Source organism: Ornithorhynchus anatinus, chromosome X3, assembly GCF_004115215.2.
Source record: "Ornithorhynchus anatinus isolate Pmale09 chromosome X3, mOrnAna1.pri.v4, whole genome shotgun sequence".
NCBI lineage: Eukaryota > Metazoa > Chordata > Mammalia > Monotremata > Ornithorhynchidae > Ornithorhynchus > Ornithorhynchus anatinus.
Window position 1 is genome coordinate 8780131 of NC_041751.1, and position 22006 is coordinate 8802136.

Sequence of the window (22006 nt, forward strand, 5' to 3'; positions counted from 1 at the left end):
TCTGTCCAAAGGGGTTACTTCAGAGGGTCAATGACCTGTTTTAATAGTATACCTTGAATCGATTCTATAAAGCCATCTTTCAAGCCCACTTTGGGATTGGTTGTTCAACCCCTTCAACATCAGTTAATAATTACTCCAGTTTGGATTCCATAAAGGCATCTGCTAGGTATTATTCTACCCATTGGCAGGAAGAGCATGAGGGCATAATAGTATACAGAATTCTGCTCCTATGTATTCGGCTCCTTTTAAGGGATTAGTGTAGGAAAGTTTAAGATGACTTTATGGTATGTTTGTGATATTATTTGCTGATTGGTTAGGAATGGTAGCCAAATGTGAGGATCCTTCAGGAAAGATGAAAGTAAATTTTTAAGTTACCATTAGACAGATGAATTGTACACTCCCAAATGCTTAGTACCCTTCCTGAAGCACAGAGTAAGCATTCAAATATCACGTTTTTATGATGATGATACTGTGAAAGCTCACAGTGAAGATACCAAGCTCTTACCAAGAACTGGTTAACTTGGCAATTCTATGAATTAGATAGATGAGCTGTTGACAAAGATGTCAGCTATGTCATGTGACTATCATATTTTTTCCTAACAAGGTTCTTATCCTTTCTGATCAATACAATTTGACATGTTTTAGGTAGGTTCCTCTTCCTTCAAGGCATTTGTTTGTCTGCAAGCTGATCTGTGGAATAAAGACTTCAGGAATAGGTTACATAAAGGATGGTAAACATTTTAAGGTGAAAAATAATTTATAAAGTAATCCTCTCATAGTATTATACATAATTCAATACAAGTCAATGAAATCCTTGTGGGAGGTCTTTTAACTTTATTAGTTTTTAGCAATCAAGTTCTAACTACTCTATTTCCACATAATATACTGCAATAATTATATTCTCTTGAATATAGGATGATGTATCTTCAGGTTTTTCCAAATAAAATAGCTTCAAAAAATATTTATCCATTTCTGCTGCTTTTTTCTTGACACTAAAATCTTGACACTAAAATCCATAAGCTATATTCTCGGGCCCCTACGCTGGAGCCTCCTCCCCCGAGCCTCCTCCCCCTCCCATCCTTTAACTGTTGGAGTTCCTCAAGGGTCAGTTCTTGGCCCTCTTCTGTTCTCCATTTACACTCACTCCCTCGGTGAACTCATCCGCTCTCACGGCTTTGACTACCATCTCTACGCAGATGACACGCAGATCTACATCTCCGCCCCTGTCCTCTCCCCCTCCCTTCAGGCTCGCATCTCCTCCTGCCTCCGGGACGTCTCCATCTGGATGTCGGCCCGCCACCTAAAACTCAACATGAGCAAGACTGAGCTCCTCATCTTCCCTCCCAAACCCGGTCCGCTCCCAGACTTCTCTATCACTGTGGATGGCACGACCATCCTTCCCATCCCGCAGGCCCGCAATCTCGGTGTCATCCTTGACTCGTCCCTCTCGTTCACCCCACACATCCTATCCGTTACCGAGACCTGCCGGTTTCACCTCTACAATATCGCCAAGATCCGCCCTTTCCTCTCCACCCAAATGGCTACCTTACTATTACGGGCTCTCGTTATATCCCGGCTAGACTACTGTGTCATCCTTCTCTCTGACCTCCCTTCCTCCTCTCTCGCCCCGCTCCGGTCTATTCTTCACTCTGCTGCCCGGCTCATCTTCCTGCAGAAACGATCTGGGCATGTCACTCCCCTTCTTAAACAACTCCAGTGGTTGCCCATCGACCTCCGCTCCAAACAAAAACTCCTCACTCTAGGCTTCAAGGCTCTCCATCACCTTGCCCCTTCCTACCTCTCCTCCCTTCTCTCTTTCTACCGCCCACCCCGCACGCTCCGCTCCTCTGCCGCCCACCTCCTCGCCGTCCCTCGGTCTCGCCTATCCCGCCGTCGACCCCCGGGTCACGTTCTCCCGCGGTCCTGGAACGCCCTCCCTCCTCACCTCCGCCAAACTGATTCTCTTTCCCTCTTCAAAACCTTACTTAAAAATCACCTCCTCCAAGAGGCGTTCCCAGACTGAGCTCCTCTTCCCCCTCTACTCCCTCTGCCATCCCCCCTTTACCTCCCCGCAGCTAAAGCCTCATTTTCCCCTTTTCCCTCTGCTCCTCCACCTCTCCCTTCCCATCCCCACAGCACTGTACTCGTCCGCTCAACTGTATATATTTTCGTTACCCTATTTATTTTGTTAATGAATTGTACATCGCCTCGATTCTATTTAGTTGCCATTGTTTTTACGAGATGTTCTTCCCCTTGACGCTGTTTAGTGCCATTGTTCTTGTCTGTCCATCTCCCCCGATTAGACTGTAAGCCCGTCAAACGGCAGGGACTGTCTCTATCTGTTGCCGACTTGTTCATCCCAAGCGCTTAGTACAGTGCTCTGCACATAGTAAGCGCTCAATAAATACTATTGAATGAATGAATGAATGAATATATATCACTGTAATTAGACTTAGGGAATGTTATTTTATTAACATTGAACCTTGAGAAAAGATAATTTGTCACACTTGCGTGTAAAAGGAACAAGTCTGCTGGCTTCAGAGTCTTTCAATCAATCGATCGATGTTCTACTAAGCACTTGGAAGACGGCAATAGAGTTGGTACATGATCCCTGCCCACAAGGAACTTACAATCACTAACAGTTTAAGCTGATTCAGAATAGATACTTTAGGCTGATGGTACAACCACATCATTGTTCCTTCACAACTGTTTTTATCACAATATTACATTTTTTCACTGGGAAGACCCTCTTCTTATGTCTTTTGTTTAAAATATGGTACTTTATATCCATGAAGGATGAACTCCCATTTATTTTTTATAAAGTTCATAAATGACATCTCATTTTTATTGCTTGATTTTTTTAATATAAAGTTTCAAAAGCTAATACTTTATAGACCTTAAGCAAAATCAGGAGTGGGTTTGTAATTTGAATTCTACAGGAAAATCCTCTATAAATCTATGTACTGCTTGATAATGCGGTTATACTTAGTATTGATATTAGTTTGTTGTTGTTTTTTCTGGGGGAAAAAGTTTAGAAACCTATTAAGCCAGACCACGGGGCAAAGATATTTAGGACTGATGAAAATAATCTTGAAATTCAGAGAAAAGGCACCTTTCTTCACTCTCCCTTAAAAGCTCATTCTTGCCTGGAACTCTTTTCCCCTTCATATCCAACAGACGATCACTCTCTTCATCTTCAAAGCTTTATTAAAATCACTTGTCCTCCAAGAGGGCTTCCCTGACTAAGCCCTCATTTCCCCTACTCCCTCTCCTTTCTGCATCAACCTTCCAGTTGGATTTGTACTTAGTTCACTCCACCTTCAGCCCCACAGCATTTATGTGCATATCCATAATGTATTTTAATATCTCTGCCCCACTAGACTGTGAGCTCTACCACCTACCATAGTCTACCAACTATATCATACTATACTCTTCCACGTGCCTAGTACAGTGCTCTAAAGTGTAGACTGTGCCCACTGCTTAGTGACTACCATAACTAATCAGTGATAACTCCATAGGAATGAACAAAGAACAGGGGAAAAGAGAATATAGAACAGTGGAAGAAATAAAGTAATATGAAGAAAAAGGTAGATATATGATTGATAGATTGATATGGTGCAAGGGGAACATTAGAGAGCTAAGAGAGAGTGGAGATAATGAAAGAGGAGAAGAAGAAATTTCACTTTCCTACCTCCGACTCCCTCCCTAAATAACATCAGGCCATGGCTCTGCCCAACCTCAAAACCTTTCTACTATGCCATCTCCCCCAAGATGCCTTCCCTGGGGAATCGTGGCTCAGTGGAAAGAGCATGGGCTTTGGAGTCAGAGGTCATGGGTTTGAATCCAGGCTCGGCCACTTGTCAGCTATGTGACTTTGGGAAAGTCACCTAACTTCTCGGAGCATCAGTTACCTCCTCTGTAAAATCAAGATTAAGACTGTGAGCCCCATGTGGGACAACCTGATTCCCCGTGTCTACCCCAGCGCTTAGAACAGTGCTCGGCACATAGTAAGCACTTAACAAATACCAACATTATTATTAATTCCCAAAACCCAAATGACGACACCCTAACAGCCACCCTTAAGGATTTCCATAAGGATGTAAGTGCTCATCCTCAGCACTTATTTATGCATGTATCAACTTTCTACACAATTCTTCATTCAACTATCTCCTCCGGCCATATGTGTATCACTGTCATTCTCCTATTAGTTAGTTCCTCCTCCTCCTATAATTTGTAAATAATTTAAGTATGTCTTTCTTCCCCATTAGATGGTCAGCCACGAGAGGGCATGGACCCTGAGTTTTGTTTCTGGTGCACTTTCCAAGCACAAAGAACAGTGCCCTGACCACTGAAGGCATTCAGTAAATACTTCGACTGATAACAACAGCATGGAAATATAAAGGATTTAATACAAATTTAACCACATGAAAATCTTTTCAAATGCACTGTTCTAAAAAAGATCTAAACAATTAAAGCGCTGTTTAAATGTTCTGCATTTCAGAGGACAATAAGAACACTGACAATGGATGAGCACTAATGACTTGGTAAAGATCCAAAAATAAAAGTTCACCTCTCCAGGATTAATTACCATCAGACGCAAGATGGCCCTGCACTTTTACTGTATTCACTGAATGACACACACAATTTCCAAAGGGACAAACAATTCACTAATGGGTTTCCAAGGTAGCAGGCAAACAGTACTTCAGTACACTACCCGTTTCTAGGAGCAGAGCAGGGTCTCACAGTGGATGGGGAGATAGATTTTTCACACAGCATTCAAACTCTTTTATCCTTAAAGTAAATATCTTCTTTTGTGGTAGTCGAAGGCAAACCATAAAATAACTGAGAAATGAATCTCAAATACTTCAACTCATTTTCTTCTTCTCCCCCAAGCTACACGTAACATTATGTTGATAATATCTAACAGAGATAAAGGCTGGTCACTCGGTAATTAGACTTGCAGAAAAGTTGCCAAAATACCATCATCTTAAGAGATGAAGCACATTCAGACTCGGACATTTCACAGCCCAATTATATGTGATCTATGGAAACACAAGTTAGATCTGTGTAGGTGTCTGAAAACCTCTTAGAAATCTGTCTCTAGGATAACGTCAGTGGATCAAACTGAATTATTACCTAAAAAAAGTGATCAGTGTGCTACTTTCCATTTTTGGATAATTCAGGAGCAATCTGCCTGAGTACCTTCCGCAAAAGTCAGGATCTGTGAAAACAGGAGTATGCTGTTTGTCTAAAGAATTGTGTGTGTGTTGGGGGGGGGTGATGACCTTTAATTTGGACACCCCAGGAGGGCTTCCGGGTTACATATTAGGAGAGAGCAAAAGGGCATTAAATTTGTGGCATTTGTTAAGCGCTTACTATGTGCAAAGCACTGTTCTAAGCGCTGGGCGATACGAGGTGATCAGGTTGTCCCACGTGGGGCTCACAGTTTTTTAATCCCCATTTGACAGATGAGGTAACTGAGGCACAGAGAAGTTAAGTGACTCGCCCAAGGTCACACAGCCGACTAGCGGCGGAGCCGGGATTAGAACCCATGACCCCTGACTCCCAAGCCCACGTTCTTTCCACTGAGCCACGCTGCTATCATTGCTCTGACCCCAAAGTCATCCCACTGGTTTCCACCCATCCCCATCTTTCTCCCATTTATGCAAATATTTCCAGACAAATGAGCACAATGGGCAGCCAATGTTAAGGGATTTTTTTCTTCTTTTTTGTCCTTGGCTGCATAAATTGAAGAAATAATTAGCCCAAGTCTCCGGGAAGGACTCCAAGGGACATAGCCACACACATTCTAGGGAGGCAATGCCAGGTCAACTCGGCGGTCGTGCCAGAGTGGCTTGGCTCAATGAATGTTGGGGGTATTTGCTTGGCAACTGTAGCCCAGGAACTGCCTTAGCTATCTCAAAATGAAGCTGCAGTCCCTGAATACTGCAGCTCAAATCAATCTGGTGAGTTCAGATACACTAAAAGAAATCACACAAAAATGGTGTAAAGTGGTGGCTTTAGGGGCAGAGCACACTGGCTGGATGGCTCAAATCGCTTCCCAATGCAAGGTCTTCTGAGAGAGAGTTAAATGATAGAATATGTCAAGCGCACTATACAGTGCTTTCAAAGAACACCCAGTCCTAAGCTATATCGCAAAATGACAATACAATTCTGAACAAGAAAGCATCACCCAAATGAATACCAGGTCTTTGAACCACAGAGAGACTGAATCAATCGGGTTCTCAGCTGCGGGGAATAAGAAAACCTTGTTCATCCAAATCATTTCACTCTTGCTTTACAACTGGTATTAGTTTGTCAGGTTATACACTGAACAGCCCAGTTTTCAGCTGGTTTGCTCCTGTCCAAAACTGCCTCTGTCTCAGTTCCTGCTCCCAAGTCCAGTGTCTTGAAAGTGGTACTGTTGGACTTGGTAGGGGAACACAATAACTCTAAAGCAAGGAGATGGGGGGATACGACATCATTATATTATACTGTGTAACCTGTGTAATGCATGCACCGTATCATATATGTTTTTTCTGTGTCAAAGGCACCCGAGAATGCAGTGCCCCAAACTCCGCATCCCAAACTGTAGTTCATCAGATACAGGATGGGGAGGGGAGATGTCCTGGGCAGACAAACACGTTACGAAATAAAGGGGAGAGAGAGAGCAACTCCCAAAGAGTTCGGGGTTTAACTGTCCCTAAGCAGTCCTTCGCAGGCTCTGAAAGATATGGTTCTTTCCTACTCATTACTCCAACCCTTAAACTTCTGATTTTTCTCTGAAGGATCTCCCTGTCCTAAAGAACAGCGAGCTGGTTGGACAGAGAGAGCAAAGGAAAACTTTCCCTTTGAACCATGTATACTTTGCCATTCAAACCAAGACAGGGATACGGACTCACTTCTTACCTGAGATTTCCCTTTACTGTAGCACGCTCTTTTAGTGGCTTCATCACACTGCCATTCCACTGCCTGCAAAGCAAAACAAGAGAAAACCATTATGGTCTCAGACAGAGCCACAGGGAAAGCATCAATCAACAAATCAACCATATTTATTTAGCTCTTACTGTGTACAGAACACTTCACTAAGGAGTCGGGAGAGTACAATATAACAGAGTTGGTATATACATTCCCTGCCCACAACAAGCTCAGCCTAGAGGGGAAGAAAGAGATTAATATACATAAATAAATTAAGGATATGTACATAAGTGCTGAGAGATTAAGGGACGGTGAATAAAGGAAGCAAATCAAGGCAACTCAAAAAGGAACGGGAGAAGAGGAAATGAGGGCTTAGTCATGGAAGGCCTCTTGGAGGAGATATGCCTTCAATTAGGCTTTGAATATGGGGAGCGCAATTGTCTGTTGGATATGAAGAGGGAGGGTGTCCAGGCCAGAGGCAGGACGTAGGAGAGAGGTCAACGGTGAGATAGAGTGAAATACGCTGAGTAAACTGGCATTAAGTGTGTGGGCAGGGTTGTAGTAGGAAAGCAGCAAGATGAGGTAGGTGCGGGCAAGGAGACTGAGTGCTTTAGAGCCGATTTTAAGGCATTTCTGTTTGATGTGGAGGTGGATGCAATGCAGACTGGGTAAGCCACATCATCTTGGGGTACCTACATACATCATATACATCGTTGGTTCGTTCTTAGTTGATATCGAAAGCTCCCTCGCAACTGGGGGGGGGGGGCCTCTGAAAGGTAACTCCACTAAGCTTATGCAGCAGTTAGTTTTAAAAGGTCTCTTTCCATACCCCCTACATAATTTGGCAAGAAGTTATTTATGTATATTCAGGGGTAGAGGTTGTTGCAAGAAGATGAGGGTTCTTTAGTGCCTCGGCCCACCACAAGTCCACCCTAAATGATAGGCACTGATGCTCTACTTAGAAGTCAATTCCCGATTGAGTCGGGCATATAGTGCCTGGGAGTGAAAGAGGTGACTAAGGGTGCCAAGGCATATTTATGAGCCTGTCTTTAATCCACCCAACACTTTTTAATGGAAAGCCAAATTGAAACTTAGCATCATGCTGAATGGAGGAATTCAATTGGGTTTTTTTTGGCAGTCGGGTGGTCTTTGCTTGTGAAATTATATTCGCTACACTGAAAAGGTTTATTCGAGATTTGGGACATATTTTACCATATTTCTGGAAAACCGTTTAAACCCACTTTTCAACAGAACAACACCGAAGTGTTTTAAGAAGCTGCATCATAAAGGTTAGCATATTTTAAAGTGAATAACCATGTACTCAGGTCATATGATCACATGGACAGAGTAAACCACAATGAAAACACATTTTATATATCCTGAAACATATGTCTTTATTAACGAAAACACCCTGGGTATCCCACAACTGTAATCTCTCTCTTTTGGATTTTGACAGAGACCTTCGATTTTTTTTTTAAACTAATCACCTAAGAACTAAGTCCACACTAAATAATTGGAACCATGGTTTTTATTATTTTCTTCTTTAACTAGTCAAAACTAATTCACCTTGACATCAACTTGATATGTTTATATATCTACTCTTTACTTGCAAGAATACTTTGTGATTAGTTAAAATCTGCAAAAATCAATTCATGAGAAATAAAATGCCCCACTGATTTTAGGATTAACTTTCTATAACGTTAAAGACATGTTTTTCTTTTTGTGGGTGTTGTGTATTTTCCAGGAAAAATAATACCCTTATATTTTATTCCTTTTCATACTGATTTTTCCCTTATAATTTTAGCCTTGTAAAATAATTTCTATTACAGTTGAATTTCTGCTGAAGCAGCAATATCCATCTAAGTTATACCATGAACTGAAAAAAAGTTCAGCCTTTGTTAAAAATTAGATCAAACAATGCCAAATCATATGAAAATGATAAATAGTTGAAACTCAATTTCACAGCAAAAAGAGCTTCTATTCTGCAAAACTCAAAAAGGTCCTGACGGATTGCAGAATGATTACTAGAAGTGAATTTCAAATGCAATATTTCTTGGTTGAAAAACCCAGCACCATAATTTAAGGGAGATACATACTTGCACACATTTCAACAGCCAAACAAGTACAATATCTACTCACCAAATTTTATCACTGTTATAAGCGATTTTTTATAATCCTTTTTTTATGATTCAACCCTCATTATGCTTGACTACAAAGATAAAGTCAGCTTTACTTAAAATCATAACTAATCTCCATCTAATGTCAAAAACTCCAGTGGTCTTGAATTGTACATCATTATAACAAATGCTTCTGTGAAATGTGATGACAGTCCTTGAGGCGATAATAACATATTCCACTCTTTGGATGTCAGTTGTGTGATATACTACCATTCTTTATGGGTCTTAGATTTGGCCAGAGGATCCTTGTGCAGCCCTCCTCCTATTTTGTTTCATTTACATATAAAAAGCAGTGTCCATTTTCCTGGTTAAACTCAATCAGGAGTCCAAATAGATAGCCCTCTCAGGTTGTAATCTCCTTGAGGGGTTGCAATCTCCTTAAGGGCAGGGATCCTATCTACCAAATCTATTGTACTCTCCCAAACACTCAGTCTGGTGCTCACTAAGCACTCAGTAAATCATTAACAATGGTATTTGAGCACTTAATATGTGCAGACCACTGTACTAAGTGCTTGGGAGAGAACAATACAACAGGGTTGCCAGACACGTTTCCTATCCACGACAGTCTTAATAAATACCACTGATTTACTGATGATGTTAAAATAAATTCTAGTGACAAAATAGAACTCAGAACTATATGGGAAGCAGTATGAGGTAGTGGATAGAGCACGGGGCTGGGAGTCAGAAGGTCACAGGTTTTAATCCAGCTTCGCCACTTGTCTGCTGTGTGAGCTTGGGCAAGTCACTTCACTTCTCTGGGCCTCAATTCTCTCATCTGGAAAATGGGAATGGAGGCAGTGAGCCCCACCGTGGGACAGGGACTGTGTCCAACTGGAGTGACTTGCACCAACCCCTATGCTTAGAACAGTGCCCGGCAGAAAGTAAGTGCTTAACAGATATCTTCTGTTATCAGAAGTGATAGCAGAAGTGATTTGAGCATTCTTCTATATTAATGATCAAGCCACTGGGGGATGCAGTGCATAAGTTGAAACCAAACCATGTTCTCGAGTAATAAACCCTCTAGGGGCTGAGCCAATAAGAAGTGATTGTGTCACACAGTTAAACAGTGATGTTATCTACGGAAAACAACAAAACCAAGTAGCTGAGTTGACTCCAAGGGTAATGGAGAGGAATTTTATCAAATGCCATCAGTGGTTCAGGTACCTCTGCACAAATGGCAAACAAAGCATCAGAGAGTGTTTTGACTGCTTCTCTGTCCTTTGCGTTTACTAGATAAATATTAGCCAAGGGGAGGAAAGTTTACTGGAAATAGAAATGAAAGAGATTTGTTTGTTTTTCATTATTATTAATCTAGTCTTTGCACCATGGAATATTGAATCCTGCATAAAACCTTTGACTTGAGTTTCCAGCTACTATTCCAAAAAGAAGCACCAAATCCCTCAAGTGCATTGGATTCATCAGAACAATGGCTCAGTTTATAGTAACCATGTCACTGAGGCTGTCATCATTATTATTATTACTATTAATAATAGAATATTGCAGAGGTCCACATAGACCACCGCTATGACTAATGTGCAACTTCTTTGCCCTGTTGTCACTGATTTGAAGGCCTGGAGATTCCTTAAATTTAGATCAGATTAGCAATTCAGATTAGACTTGTATTACTATCTTCCTTGTCAAAGTCTCTTTAGCTGTCACTGTGAGATCATTAGCGGTGCTTCTGACTTTTTCTCTTTTTTTACTCAGGGCCTGAATAGGACCTGCAGATAGACTTAAATTATTTACTAAAGAACCATTTCGTACATGAGTATCAAAATGCACACCCACTTCAGTCACCATATAAGCCTGCCTATTTTGGCACACTGTATCCTTGAGATCGGCAGAGTGGCATAAACACACGGCAAGTGCCTACGAAGCTTCTTCATTGCCTTATTGGAGCAGCCATAATAACCCCTTCAGTCACTCTAGTCTAAATAACAATTGGATATCCCATACATGGGAAACTGCCTTCTAAGGTAAAGCTGAACTTTCAGTCATCGTTAAGGTGAATGACCGAGCCCCATTGGAAGAAAATGATTCTGGGATAAAAGCAGGACCTGCTGAAAATAAGCAAAGGATGGGCAGTAACGTGTCAAGTCAAGAGAAATATTTGACAAGTGACAAGATGCCAAGGCGTTGGAGAAATTCACATTTAAATTAACATTAAATCAAGGTTTTCTATACAATTCACAGCAGTGCTGAAGAACAGACGACTCCGCCCTTATTCCAAACAAGATTTAAATCATACATGACAACTACGCTATAATTACCTAATTATGCTATGCATCATCAAGAATGAGTCCATAACAAGTAAACATAATTTTCCAATTTATGGGACATGGCTCTTAATCCAATTATTGAAGATGACACCAGAGGGCCCATCAGACAATATCATCAAGCAAGATGGGGTTATTGATAATAATAATAACAACAATAATTATGGTATTTGTTAAGCGCTTACTATGTGCCAGGCATTTTACTTAGCACCGGGCTGAATACAAGCAAATTGGGTTGAGCACAGTCCCTGTCCCACATAGGGCTCACAGTCTTAATCCCCATTTTACAGATGAGGGAACTGAGAAGTGAAGTGACTAGCCCAAGGTCACAGAGCAAGCATGTGACAGAGCCAGGATTAGAACCGATGACCTTCTAACTCCCATGCTTGTGCTCTCTCCATTACACTATACTGCTTGTTGAGTTCAGGTGGTAGCTTAGGCTCTCTCTGAGAATATGGGTCACTGAAAATATAAGGCCACAAGAATTCAGAGTCATCTGACTAGAATCGAAGCATTATTATTCACAACAGACTTCATATGGGAGAATGAATAAGGAAAATGGACAGTAGCAGGTAAAAACAGTTGCAATTCAATTAGAGGAGCGGCGTGAAAGGAACATGGGCCTGGGAATCAGAGGACCTGCAATCTAATCCCAGCCCCACCAACTGCCTGGGGTGTGACCTCGGGCAAGTTACTAAACCTCTTTTTGCCTCAGTTTCTTCATCTTTAAAATGGGAATTCAATACCTGTTCTCCTTCCTCTCAGAGTCCCATGTTGGACAGTAACTGTGTCCAACCTGATTAACCCACCTCTTCCCCTGTGCTACAATAGAAATACTAAGTTAATCAGTTGGTTTGCTACCATATAATAATAATAATGTTGGTATCGTTAAGCACTTACTATGTGCCGAGCACTGTTCTAAGCGCTAGGGTAGATACAGGGTAATTAGGTTGTCCCATGTGAGACTCACAGTCTTCATCCCCATTTTACAGATGAGGGAACTAAGGCACAGAGAAGTTAAGTGACTTGCCCACAGTCACACAGCTGACAGGTGGCATAGCGGGGATTCGAACCCATGACCTCTGACTCCCCAGCCCGTGGCTTTCCCACTGAGCCATGCTGCTTAACATCAGGATACATCCACCTCTAGATACTGTAGGCATTTTGGTCACCACATCTTTGGAAAAACATAACAGAGCTGAAAGGCTACAGAGAAGGACAATCAAACCTACTTGCGGAATAAAGCAGTCTCCAATCAGTACAATGGTATACTGCTGGAAGCAGACACGATACACAGAAAATCCAAAATATCTAGTGAAATCAGAAAAAAATTGCTAACCAAAGCAGGGCAAAGGGTAATTCAGATGCAGAAATGTGAACGTGCTGGCCTCTTGCTGGTCTCAAAACTATACAATGACTTGCTTTTAAATAAAAAGCCCTCCTAAAATCACATTTCCAAGAGGCCTTTCCTGAGTAATCCCTCACTTCCCCTTCTTGCCTTCTCCTCTATGCACTGGGGTCTATGCCCCTTAAGCACTTGATATTCACCTCACTCTCAGCCACACAGGACTTATGCCAATATCCTTACACTTTGTCATTTCTTCTATTGGTAATTTAACTTGTGTCTCACCATCTAAGCTGTAAGCTCCTTATGGGCAGGGATCATGCTATACTGTATCGTACTTTCACACGCCCTTTCTAGAGTGCTCTGCACCAGCGCTCAATAAATAAAATTAAGCACATATATATATTGTCCTAAACTCCAGCTAAAGTAAAACTTACTGTATTCCATGCCTCTTGCTAAAGCTAATGATCTCCCTCTTTAGCTCTTACCACCCACCACTCAACCCCAGCCAGTCTCTCCTTTCATTGCTTTCTTCCACTCCACCAGTTCCTTTCTGCCTAAAATTAAGCAATTTGCTGTTCTGCATTCTTCTCATAGACTTGGAGAAGCGGCAGATCAAATTAGTTCTCCTACGAATCAAATTAATTCCTCAAATTAGTTCCCCTATATTAAGGGAAAAAGGGCAAGGAGTCCATAGCTGCCTCGGTGCCTAATCTTGGTCTCTCCAGAAGCTTCAGATCCCCTGAGGCCACCCAAAGGAATCCCGTGGTGCCCTAAAGGTCGTGGTGGAGATCCTTGCTCCATACAGGACTCTCTCTCAGCAACAACCCAAACTGCCCAGATCTTAGGAAGCTTCTGGACTGAGAGCCAGACAAACTCAGTGGAGCAGTATGGTCTAGAGGAAAGAGCACAGGAGTAAAAGTCAGAGGACCTGGGTTCTAATCCAGGATCCTCCACTTACGTGCTGTGCAATCTTGGGCAAGTTATAAAACATTGTGGCGCCTTAGTTACCTCGTCTGTAAAATGGAGATTGAGACCGTGAGCCCCTTGTGGGGCACGGATTGGGTCTAACCTGATCAGTTCGTATCTACCTCAGTGCTTAGAACAGTGCTTGGCACATCATAAGTACTTAACAAGTACCATTAAAAAAAAACAAAACCAAACAGTCCTTTGACTCCCAGGCCCATGCTCTTGCTACTGTGCCACATTGCTTAAAGACAAGATGGGAAGGACTTTTTTCCAGTTAATTATGTTCCTTTCCAATTGTTGGGCAGGAATGAAGTGCCAACTCTATAAAGAGAAACCGAAAACTTAGCATTACATAAACAAATATACAGATAGCATCATTTAAATAATGGCGAAAGTTTTGCTCAGTCAAGATTGGAGCTGTAATCTTTGAGAAACTAAACCACTGGGTAAAAGGGATGAGAGTCTGGCCAGTTAGATATGTATTATATACATGTAATTACACATAACACACTTCTGAGAAGTGTATAAACAAAGTTGTGCACTATCACATTCCACAGTTAAAAAAGTTAATTAGGCGGGAACCAGGGAAAGGCAGGCACTTTTTATAAAAATGAAGAGAACACACCAGGCAGATGGAACAGCACTCTTTTAGCAGATGGCTTTGCTAATTAGATACTGGCAAAAGAGAACGTTGAAAAAGTGGTTTAATTACACAGTGCCAAAAATTAACAACTACCCAAGGGTTTTTGTTTTTTGGTTTTTTATTATCTGTTTGCATTCACATTCCTATGTCATGTATTTCAACAATAATTTGGAGAGTTTTAAATTGTCTTGACAATTAGGTACTAAATTCCAGTTAACATAATATCAGTCGCAGAGTTCAAAACAGAATGAGAACAAGGAATTGAGCGATTCTAGAAAATAAGTTTGATTCTAACGAGGTTCGGATGAAAGTATCAATCTGGTTAGCTCTGAGGCTTGAACTTCTTTTCTACTCTCTCAATTAACTCTTTTGCCAGTATCTACAAAGGGGGCAGTTGGGAGAGGCTTTAGAAATAGGAGTGGAGAAACCAGGTGGAAGGATGTAGAAGCATAGTTTTGAGCAGTCTTGTTGCCAAGAGATGTCAACCAGAAGCTTTCTCTGAGTCTAGCTTCCAGGTCACTTGGTGCATCTGCAAGTGTGATGATAAAGAACCGGCCGCATTTGTTATTCAACTCGGCCTTTTGGAAATTGTGATGGGGAAAGAATCAGATAGGGCTCATGGAATCTGATGACCGCATCTCCAAGAAGAGAAGGAATCAACTCCTCCAGGAAGCACAGAAATTGTGTGCTCGGCTCATTTATATACTACATTTATTTCCTGTCAGGGTACACAAAGCCTGGCCCATAACCCCCTTTAACTGCTCCTCCCTGTTTCGGTCATTCCACAACTTTTGCCTTTCCCTGGCCCACCTCTCCACACTCCAAACCCATAGTTCTAGATTTGTTTTGTGAAGTGTGGTCTACCAGATGGAGCGTTAGCCTGGAAGTCGGGAGAGCTGGGTTCTAATCTAGGTTCTTCCGTTTGCCTGCTGTGTGACACTGGGCAAGTCACTTAACTTCTCTATGCCTTGATTTTGCCAACTGTAAAATGGGGATAAGATACCTATTCTCACTCTAGCTCTTTAAGGCCAAGAGCCCCATGTGGGACAGGGACTGTGGTCAATGTTTATCTTAATAATAATAATTATTATTATTATGATACTTGTTAAGTGCTTACTTTGTGCCAAGCACTGTTCTAAGCACTGGCGTAAGTACAAGTTAGTCAGGGTAGACACAACAATCCATGGGGCTCACACTCAATCCCCATTTTACAAATGATGGCAACTGAGGCCCAGAGAAATGAAGTGACTTGTTCAAGGTCACACAGCAGACAGGTGGTGGAGCCAGGATTAGAACCCATGACCTTCTGACTCCCAGGCCCATTTTCTATACTCTGAGCCACGCTTGCTTCTCCTACTCCCTCTTGTACCTGCTCCAGCATTTAGTTTAGTCTAGTCCAGCATTGGCACAGAGCACTTAAAAATACCTAAATTATTATTACTATAATCGGGGGATTAGGGGGTTTGCCTCTGTTTCAAACCACCAAAACTTCCCAACATTCCAAAGTTGGTTAGAGATTTCTGTCTTTCCCCCGACCTCTACTTCAGTGAAAGCTGGGGTTGACAGCCAAACTCCTTCACCTGCATATGCAGAGAAGTAACTTAGCTTCTGAAACCCTTAGGATATTTCACTTTGCCTAAGAACAAACTGAAAATATGCTAAGAACAGAGCAGTGTATCTGTCCTACAAGGTGGAAATAAAACCACAGCATTAAATTTTAGGGTGGTGGCTTTTGAGTCTTAGATTATTTTCGTTTCAATTGCATGAGATTAATTTTAGGAACAGAATTAGCTTTTGTATCAAGTCTTCTGTTAGTACACGTTTAAACTAGATGGTATGCTGAGATTTCCCATGAATATCAGGTTGGGATTGTGAATGCATGTATGTTAGGAAATGATTTTGCAAATATTGAATTCAGCAAGAAATTTATTATTTGGGCTATAAATGAATGTTCAATAGATGACATTCCCAACACTCTAAAGCTATATATCTATCACAGGTTACTAGCAAAATGACTGATTTGCCAGGACACAAGATTTATTGAAAATTACTTTATGGGCTATATTCATGGTTAGTATCATGAATTTATGTCTTGAGTTGGAATAAACAACATTAGAATCTGGATTTTGTATACATATTGAAGAGTCATTTCTCTTATTCTCAAGTTTCTATGGTATAGCTAAAATAACTGTATTTCAAACAGGGAAATACAGAAAATGAGCTTCGTTTTGATAAACGACTTTCGGTCACATTGTACTGTGATTTTAATGGATGATTTTGTTTAAATGAATATTGTTCATGTAAGCCAACAAAAATTAGAATAAATTAAAATGTTCTTATTTAATTGATCTTTTTCTATAAGGTGCATCAACTTAATCAGGCTCTACTCTCCCCTTTAGCTCTCTTCCCTAAGATTTCCCACATTATAAATCTCTAATGGAGATTCAAGGTTGATGAAAACTTTATTCATCATTTACTCGATCCACAAGAACTTTGTGGCACATCCATAGGGAGTAAGTACAGCACTGTATTAGGGGCACAGCACAAATGAAAGGAAAGTTATAACTGCTTCAGGAAATTAATAATGTGGCACAGTCCTTTTCCCCTGCATTACTAATTAAAATTATGCTTTTAATGACAACACAGCAAACCCACATACTGCTTTTTTTTCAAGGATCACGGGGAAAATTATTAAAACTGCCAAACTACATTAACCCCACTTGCGGCTCCAGAAATGGCGAGAAGTCAGTGCAGAACAAAACATTAAATTCCTGTTAGAAGTACTTGTAATCAACGAGTTATTTGGGGAGAGTAATATATTCACTTTGAATGCTGCGTACCAGGTACCGTAACTAAAATAAAGACACCGGGAGCAATGAAAAAAAGAAGGAAAATGGAAAATTGTCCTTACAGGCTCTTTGGCAGGAGTAAGGAATTTGAAAGCTTTAGGGGAAGAAATAATTAATTTGGGAACGATAGAAATAAGCTTCTTCCACCTGCAAGTCAGCCACAGAAATATCCTGAATTTCCTACTTGCTCAGGGTATTGGGACTAAGACAATCCCCTTGAAAACTGAGATCAGGGAAGGAAGGTAAGAATTGGGGGACAATAGGAGGGGAGAGAAGGGGGAAAGGGAGGAGGATGAGGGAAGAAAACAGAAGAAGTAGGTAACAATCACTGGCTCCCATCCTCTGGCTTCCACTTAGGGGGCCTCATTTTTTGAATTTCATGCCATGAATATATAGAGATACAAGCTCATTAAGGCTAATCGGGCTGGTGCTGTTTAAACTTGTCTTCCAAATTCAAAAACAAGTTTTGTTTCTCTTTCAAGAGCAATGGAGAGCCTTAGGAGTGATTCAAGAAGGGTTCATTTTAGGAAAGTAATGGCAGAAGTACCATGTGGGTGGATTTTAACTGCAGCAGCTGCTCTGTTGAGGGAAATCTTTCATGTACTTTCAGAACAATTCATGTAAAACATGTTAAAAGCATGAAATTGGCTATGATCGACGATTAATGAACGAGCAATAATCAAGCTTATTTCCTATGGTAGCATATTTTTTCCATCACAGATTTTAAGTAATTAAAAAACTCAGGTCTGTTGGAAAACAAAGCCAGATTCCTCTTATGCTCTTATCAACCCTCCAGACAGGGAATACTCTCTTGAGAAGTTTGGTATAAGAGGAAAGGAAAAGCTAGACATTCATTCATTCATTCGCTCTATCATCGAGCGCTTAGTGGGTGCAAAGCACTGTACGAAGCACTTGGGAGAGTACAATACAACAATAAAAGGACACATTCCCTGCCCACAACGAGCTCACGGCCTAGATGAGCTAGATGACCTAGATGAGCGTGGCGCAGTGGAAAGAGCACGGTCTTTGGAGTCAGGGCTCATGAGTTCAAATCCCAGTTCTGCCACTTGTCAGCTGTGTGACTGTGGGCAAGTCACTTAACTTCTCTGTGCCTCAGTTCCCTCATCTGTAAAATGGGGATTAAGACTGTGAGCCCCACGTGGGACAACCTGATTCCCCTGTGTCTACCCCAGCGCTTAGAACAGTGCTCTGCACATAGTAAGCGCTTAACAAATACCAACATTTTTTTTTTTTTAGATGGGGAGACAGACAATATGACTAAATACACAAATTACGGCTGTGTACAAGCATGCTGTGGGGCTGGAAGCAGGGGTGAATAAAGGGAGCAAGTCAGGGTGATGCAGAAGGAAGTGGGAGGAGAGGAAAATAGAGCTTAGTCAAGGATGGCCTCTTGGAGGAGGTGGGCCTTCAATAAGACTTTGAGGGGGAGAGAGTAATTGCCTCTGGGATATGAGGTGGGAGGGCATGCCAGGCCAGAGGGAGGAAGTGCGCGAGAGGTCCAAAGAAAGAGAAACAAAATTGAGGTACAGTGAGAAGGTTAGCATTAGAATAGTGAAGTTTGCGGGCTGGGTTGGAGTAGGAGAGTAGGGATTCAACACAATGCACAGATTAATTAGGGAATACTCCCTTCATTATTTCTGGACTTCCAGGCGCTCAATGACCTACGAGGGAGAGAAGAGAAGCCCGTGAAAGGGAGCTTATCTCCACCTTCTGCAAAGCACAAACCTCGGGGTTGATCCCTGTTCAAGAAGAAAACAGCTGAATGGGGTTTACCTTACTTTTGTGAGGTTTTCTTGGGCAAGTAGCATTTATTGCAACACTACTGTACTGTAGTTTCCAAAGTGCTTAATACAGTGCACTACACTACAGTACACTACACTTGATTCCTACAAGTGTACTACACTTGTACTACATTTACACTACAGTAAGCTCGCAGTATTGATTGATTGGTTTCTTCTAAATGAACAAGCTGCACGAAATTGGAAGAGAGAGGAAACAGGGACTGTTCCAGAAATCTTCTTGAGATTCTCTTCTATTTCTGGAAACTGGACAAAAATGTGATTGATCACTCATCGAGAAGCAGCATGGCATAGTGAGTAGAGCACAGACCCGAGAGTAAGAGGGTCGTGGGTTCTAATCCCAGCTCCGACATTTGGCTGCTGTGTGATCTTAGACAAGTCACTTCTTCACTTCTTTGTGCATCAGTTATTTCACCTGTAAAATGGGACTGAGACTGAGAGCCCCAAGTGGGACATGGACTGTGTCCAACCGACTGTGTCTCGTTCACCCCACACATCCTATCCGTTACCAAGACCTGCCGGTTTCACCTCTACAATATCGCCAAGATCCGCCCTTTCCTCTCCACCCAAACGGCTACCTTACTATTACGGGCTCTCGTTATATCCCGGCTAGACTACTGTGTCAGCCTTCTCTCTGACCTCCCTTCCTCCTCTCTCGCCCCGCTCCGGTCTATTCTTCACTCCGCTGCCCGGCTCATCTTCCTGCAGAAACGATCTGGGCATGTCACTCCCCTTCTTAAACAACTCCAGTGGTTGCCTATCGACCTCCGCTCCAAACAAAAACTCCTCACTCTAGGCTTCGAGGCTCTCCATCACCTTGCCCCTTCCTACCTCTCCTCCCTTCTCTCTTTCTACCGCCCACCCCGCACGCTCCGCTCCTCTGCCGCCCACCTCCTCGCCGTCCCTCGGTCTCGCCTATCCCGCCGTCGACCCCTGGGTCACGTCCTCCCGCGGTCCTGGAACGCCCTCCCTCCTCACCTCCGCCAAACTGATTCTCTTTCCCTCTTCAAAACCTTACTTAAAAATCACCTCCTCCAAGAGGCCTTCCCAGACTGAGCTCCTCTTCCCCCTCTACTCCCTCTGCCATCCCCCCTTTACCTCTCCGCAGCTAAAGCCTCATTTTCCCCTTTTCCCTCTGCTCCTCCACCTCTCCCTTCCCATCCCCACAGCACTGTACTCGTCCGCTCAACTGTATATATTTTCGTTACCCTATTTATTTTGTTAATGAATTGTACATCGCCTTGATTCTATTTAGTTGCCATTGTTTTTACGAGATGTTCTTCCCCTTGACGCTGTTTAGTGCCATTGTTCTTGTCTGTCCGTCTCCCCCGATTAGACTGTAAGCCCGTCAAACGGCAGGGACTGTCTCTATCTGTTGCCGACCTGTTCATCCGAAGCGCTTAGTACAGTGCTCTGCACATAGTAAGCTCTCAATAAATACTATTGAATGAATGACTGCTTTTACTCACCCCAACATTTAGTACAATACCTGGCACACAGTAAGCGCTTAAAAAAAACCCACGATCATAATTACTACTACTTATTTTAGATCTGTAAAAGGCCTCAAAAACTGCATTCCCACTCCTCAACTTTTAGACAGCTAACGTCAATCCAAGAGGAATTGCCCACAATAATAACAACGTTGGTATTTGTTAAGCGTTTACTATGTGCAGAGCACTGTTCTAAGTGCTGGGGTAGATATAGGGTAATCAGGTTGTACCACGTGAGGTTCACAGTTAATCCCCATTTTACAGATGAGGTAACTGAGGCACAGAGAAGTGAACTGCCCACAGTCACACAGCTGACAAGTGGCAGAGCTGGGATTCGAACCCATGACCTGACTCCCAAGCCTGGGCTCTTTCCACTGAGCCACGCTGCTTCTCTAGAAATGTGGTGGTAATGCCAGAATGCAACTGATAAGATCACTTTTTAAATGTTTAGCAAGCAAAGGAGGAAGGTGAATAAGAAAAAGATATAGAGCATTTTTTCCCCTCACATGAGACTAATGGTTCAAAACACTTAGCAAATAGTTCTCCAAAATACACATGCTGATGAATATGTCATGATTTCCAGATGTCTCCTAATGGCAGTGTCAATATTCATTGATGGATCTTATTCAAATAAAATAATCTGATCTTTTCTTTTCACTGTCTGAGGGACTTTGTTTAGGGTTCAGGTGCAGGTTATTCAAGAGTTAGATGGGAATAAGAGTCCCCGAGCAGCAAATCTGTCCGTGATTGATTCCGCAATGAGATTCAAGGGAGTCCAACTAAAGTTCAATTGGGGAATTGTGTTTTCCAGAATTTTCTTAAACCTATGCAGATCTCCAAAACTACACCAGACAGCAAGGCTAAGGATGATGTCAGAGCAAATCAGCTACTGACTGCAGGTTTTTCATGAAACGAGGCAGTAGAACAGAGGAGATGTAATAACAGGACTTTTGCAGCCAACTGATATCAAATACCACCTAACCGCCTCAAGAAATACCTATACATTATACATAGAAATATATAATACAGTTCTCATTTTGCGATGCCTGCCAAAAATTGAAGCTGTCTTTTCAAGACTGTCTACAGATCTGAAATCATTCTTAAAAATGTTTTTGACTTACAAAACTTAACCCCTCTCTCACATATGAATTCACTACCTAAAAAACCCTTCAGAACTCACCTAATATAGCCCTACTAAAATATCTTTTTAAAAATTATATTGATTTATCAAGTCAAACCTAAGAACTTACTTTTCCTCAAGGACAAATTCATCCAGGCATAGGAATCAAGTGCGATGCCTCCATACAACTCTACACCGAGTCACAACTACAGTCTGACACTTGACTTAAGTGCTTAGTACAGGGCTCTGCAAACGGTAAATGCTCAATAAATACCACTGAATGATTGACTGACTAAACCCAGGTTTAGTTGTTGTCAGCATACTGTAGGCTATATTTCCTGTCATTCAATGCATTCATTTGGAGATAGGGTGGCCGGCCATCCAATTTTACGCTGGGCA

At 42.0% G+C, this 22006-nt stretch overlaps 1 protein-coding gene across 1 annotated transcript in view; it reads right to left on the minus strand.

Annotated features, from left to right (window-relative positions):
• The window catches only part of SEMA5A (semaphorin 5A), a 366908-nt gene that overhangs the window by 151592 nt on the left and 193310 nt on the right, over positions 1-22006 (minus strand). Inside the window, 1 exon segment of the mRNA XM_001519071.3 lies at positions 6910-6972. Within this exon segment, the coding sequence (XP_001519121.2) occupies positions 6910-6972 (63 nt within the window).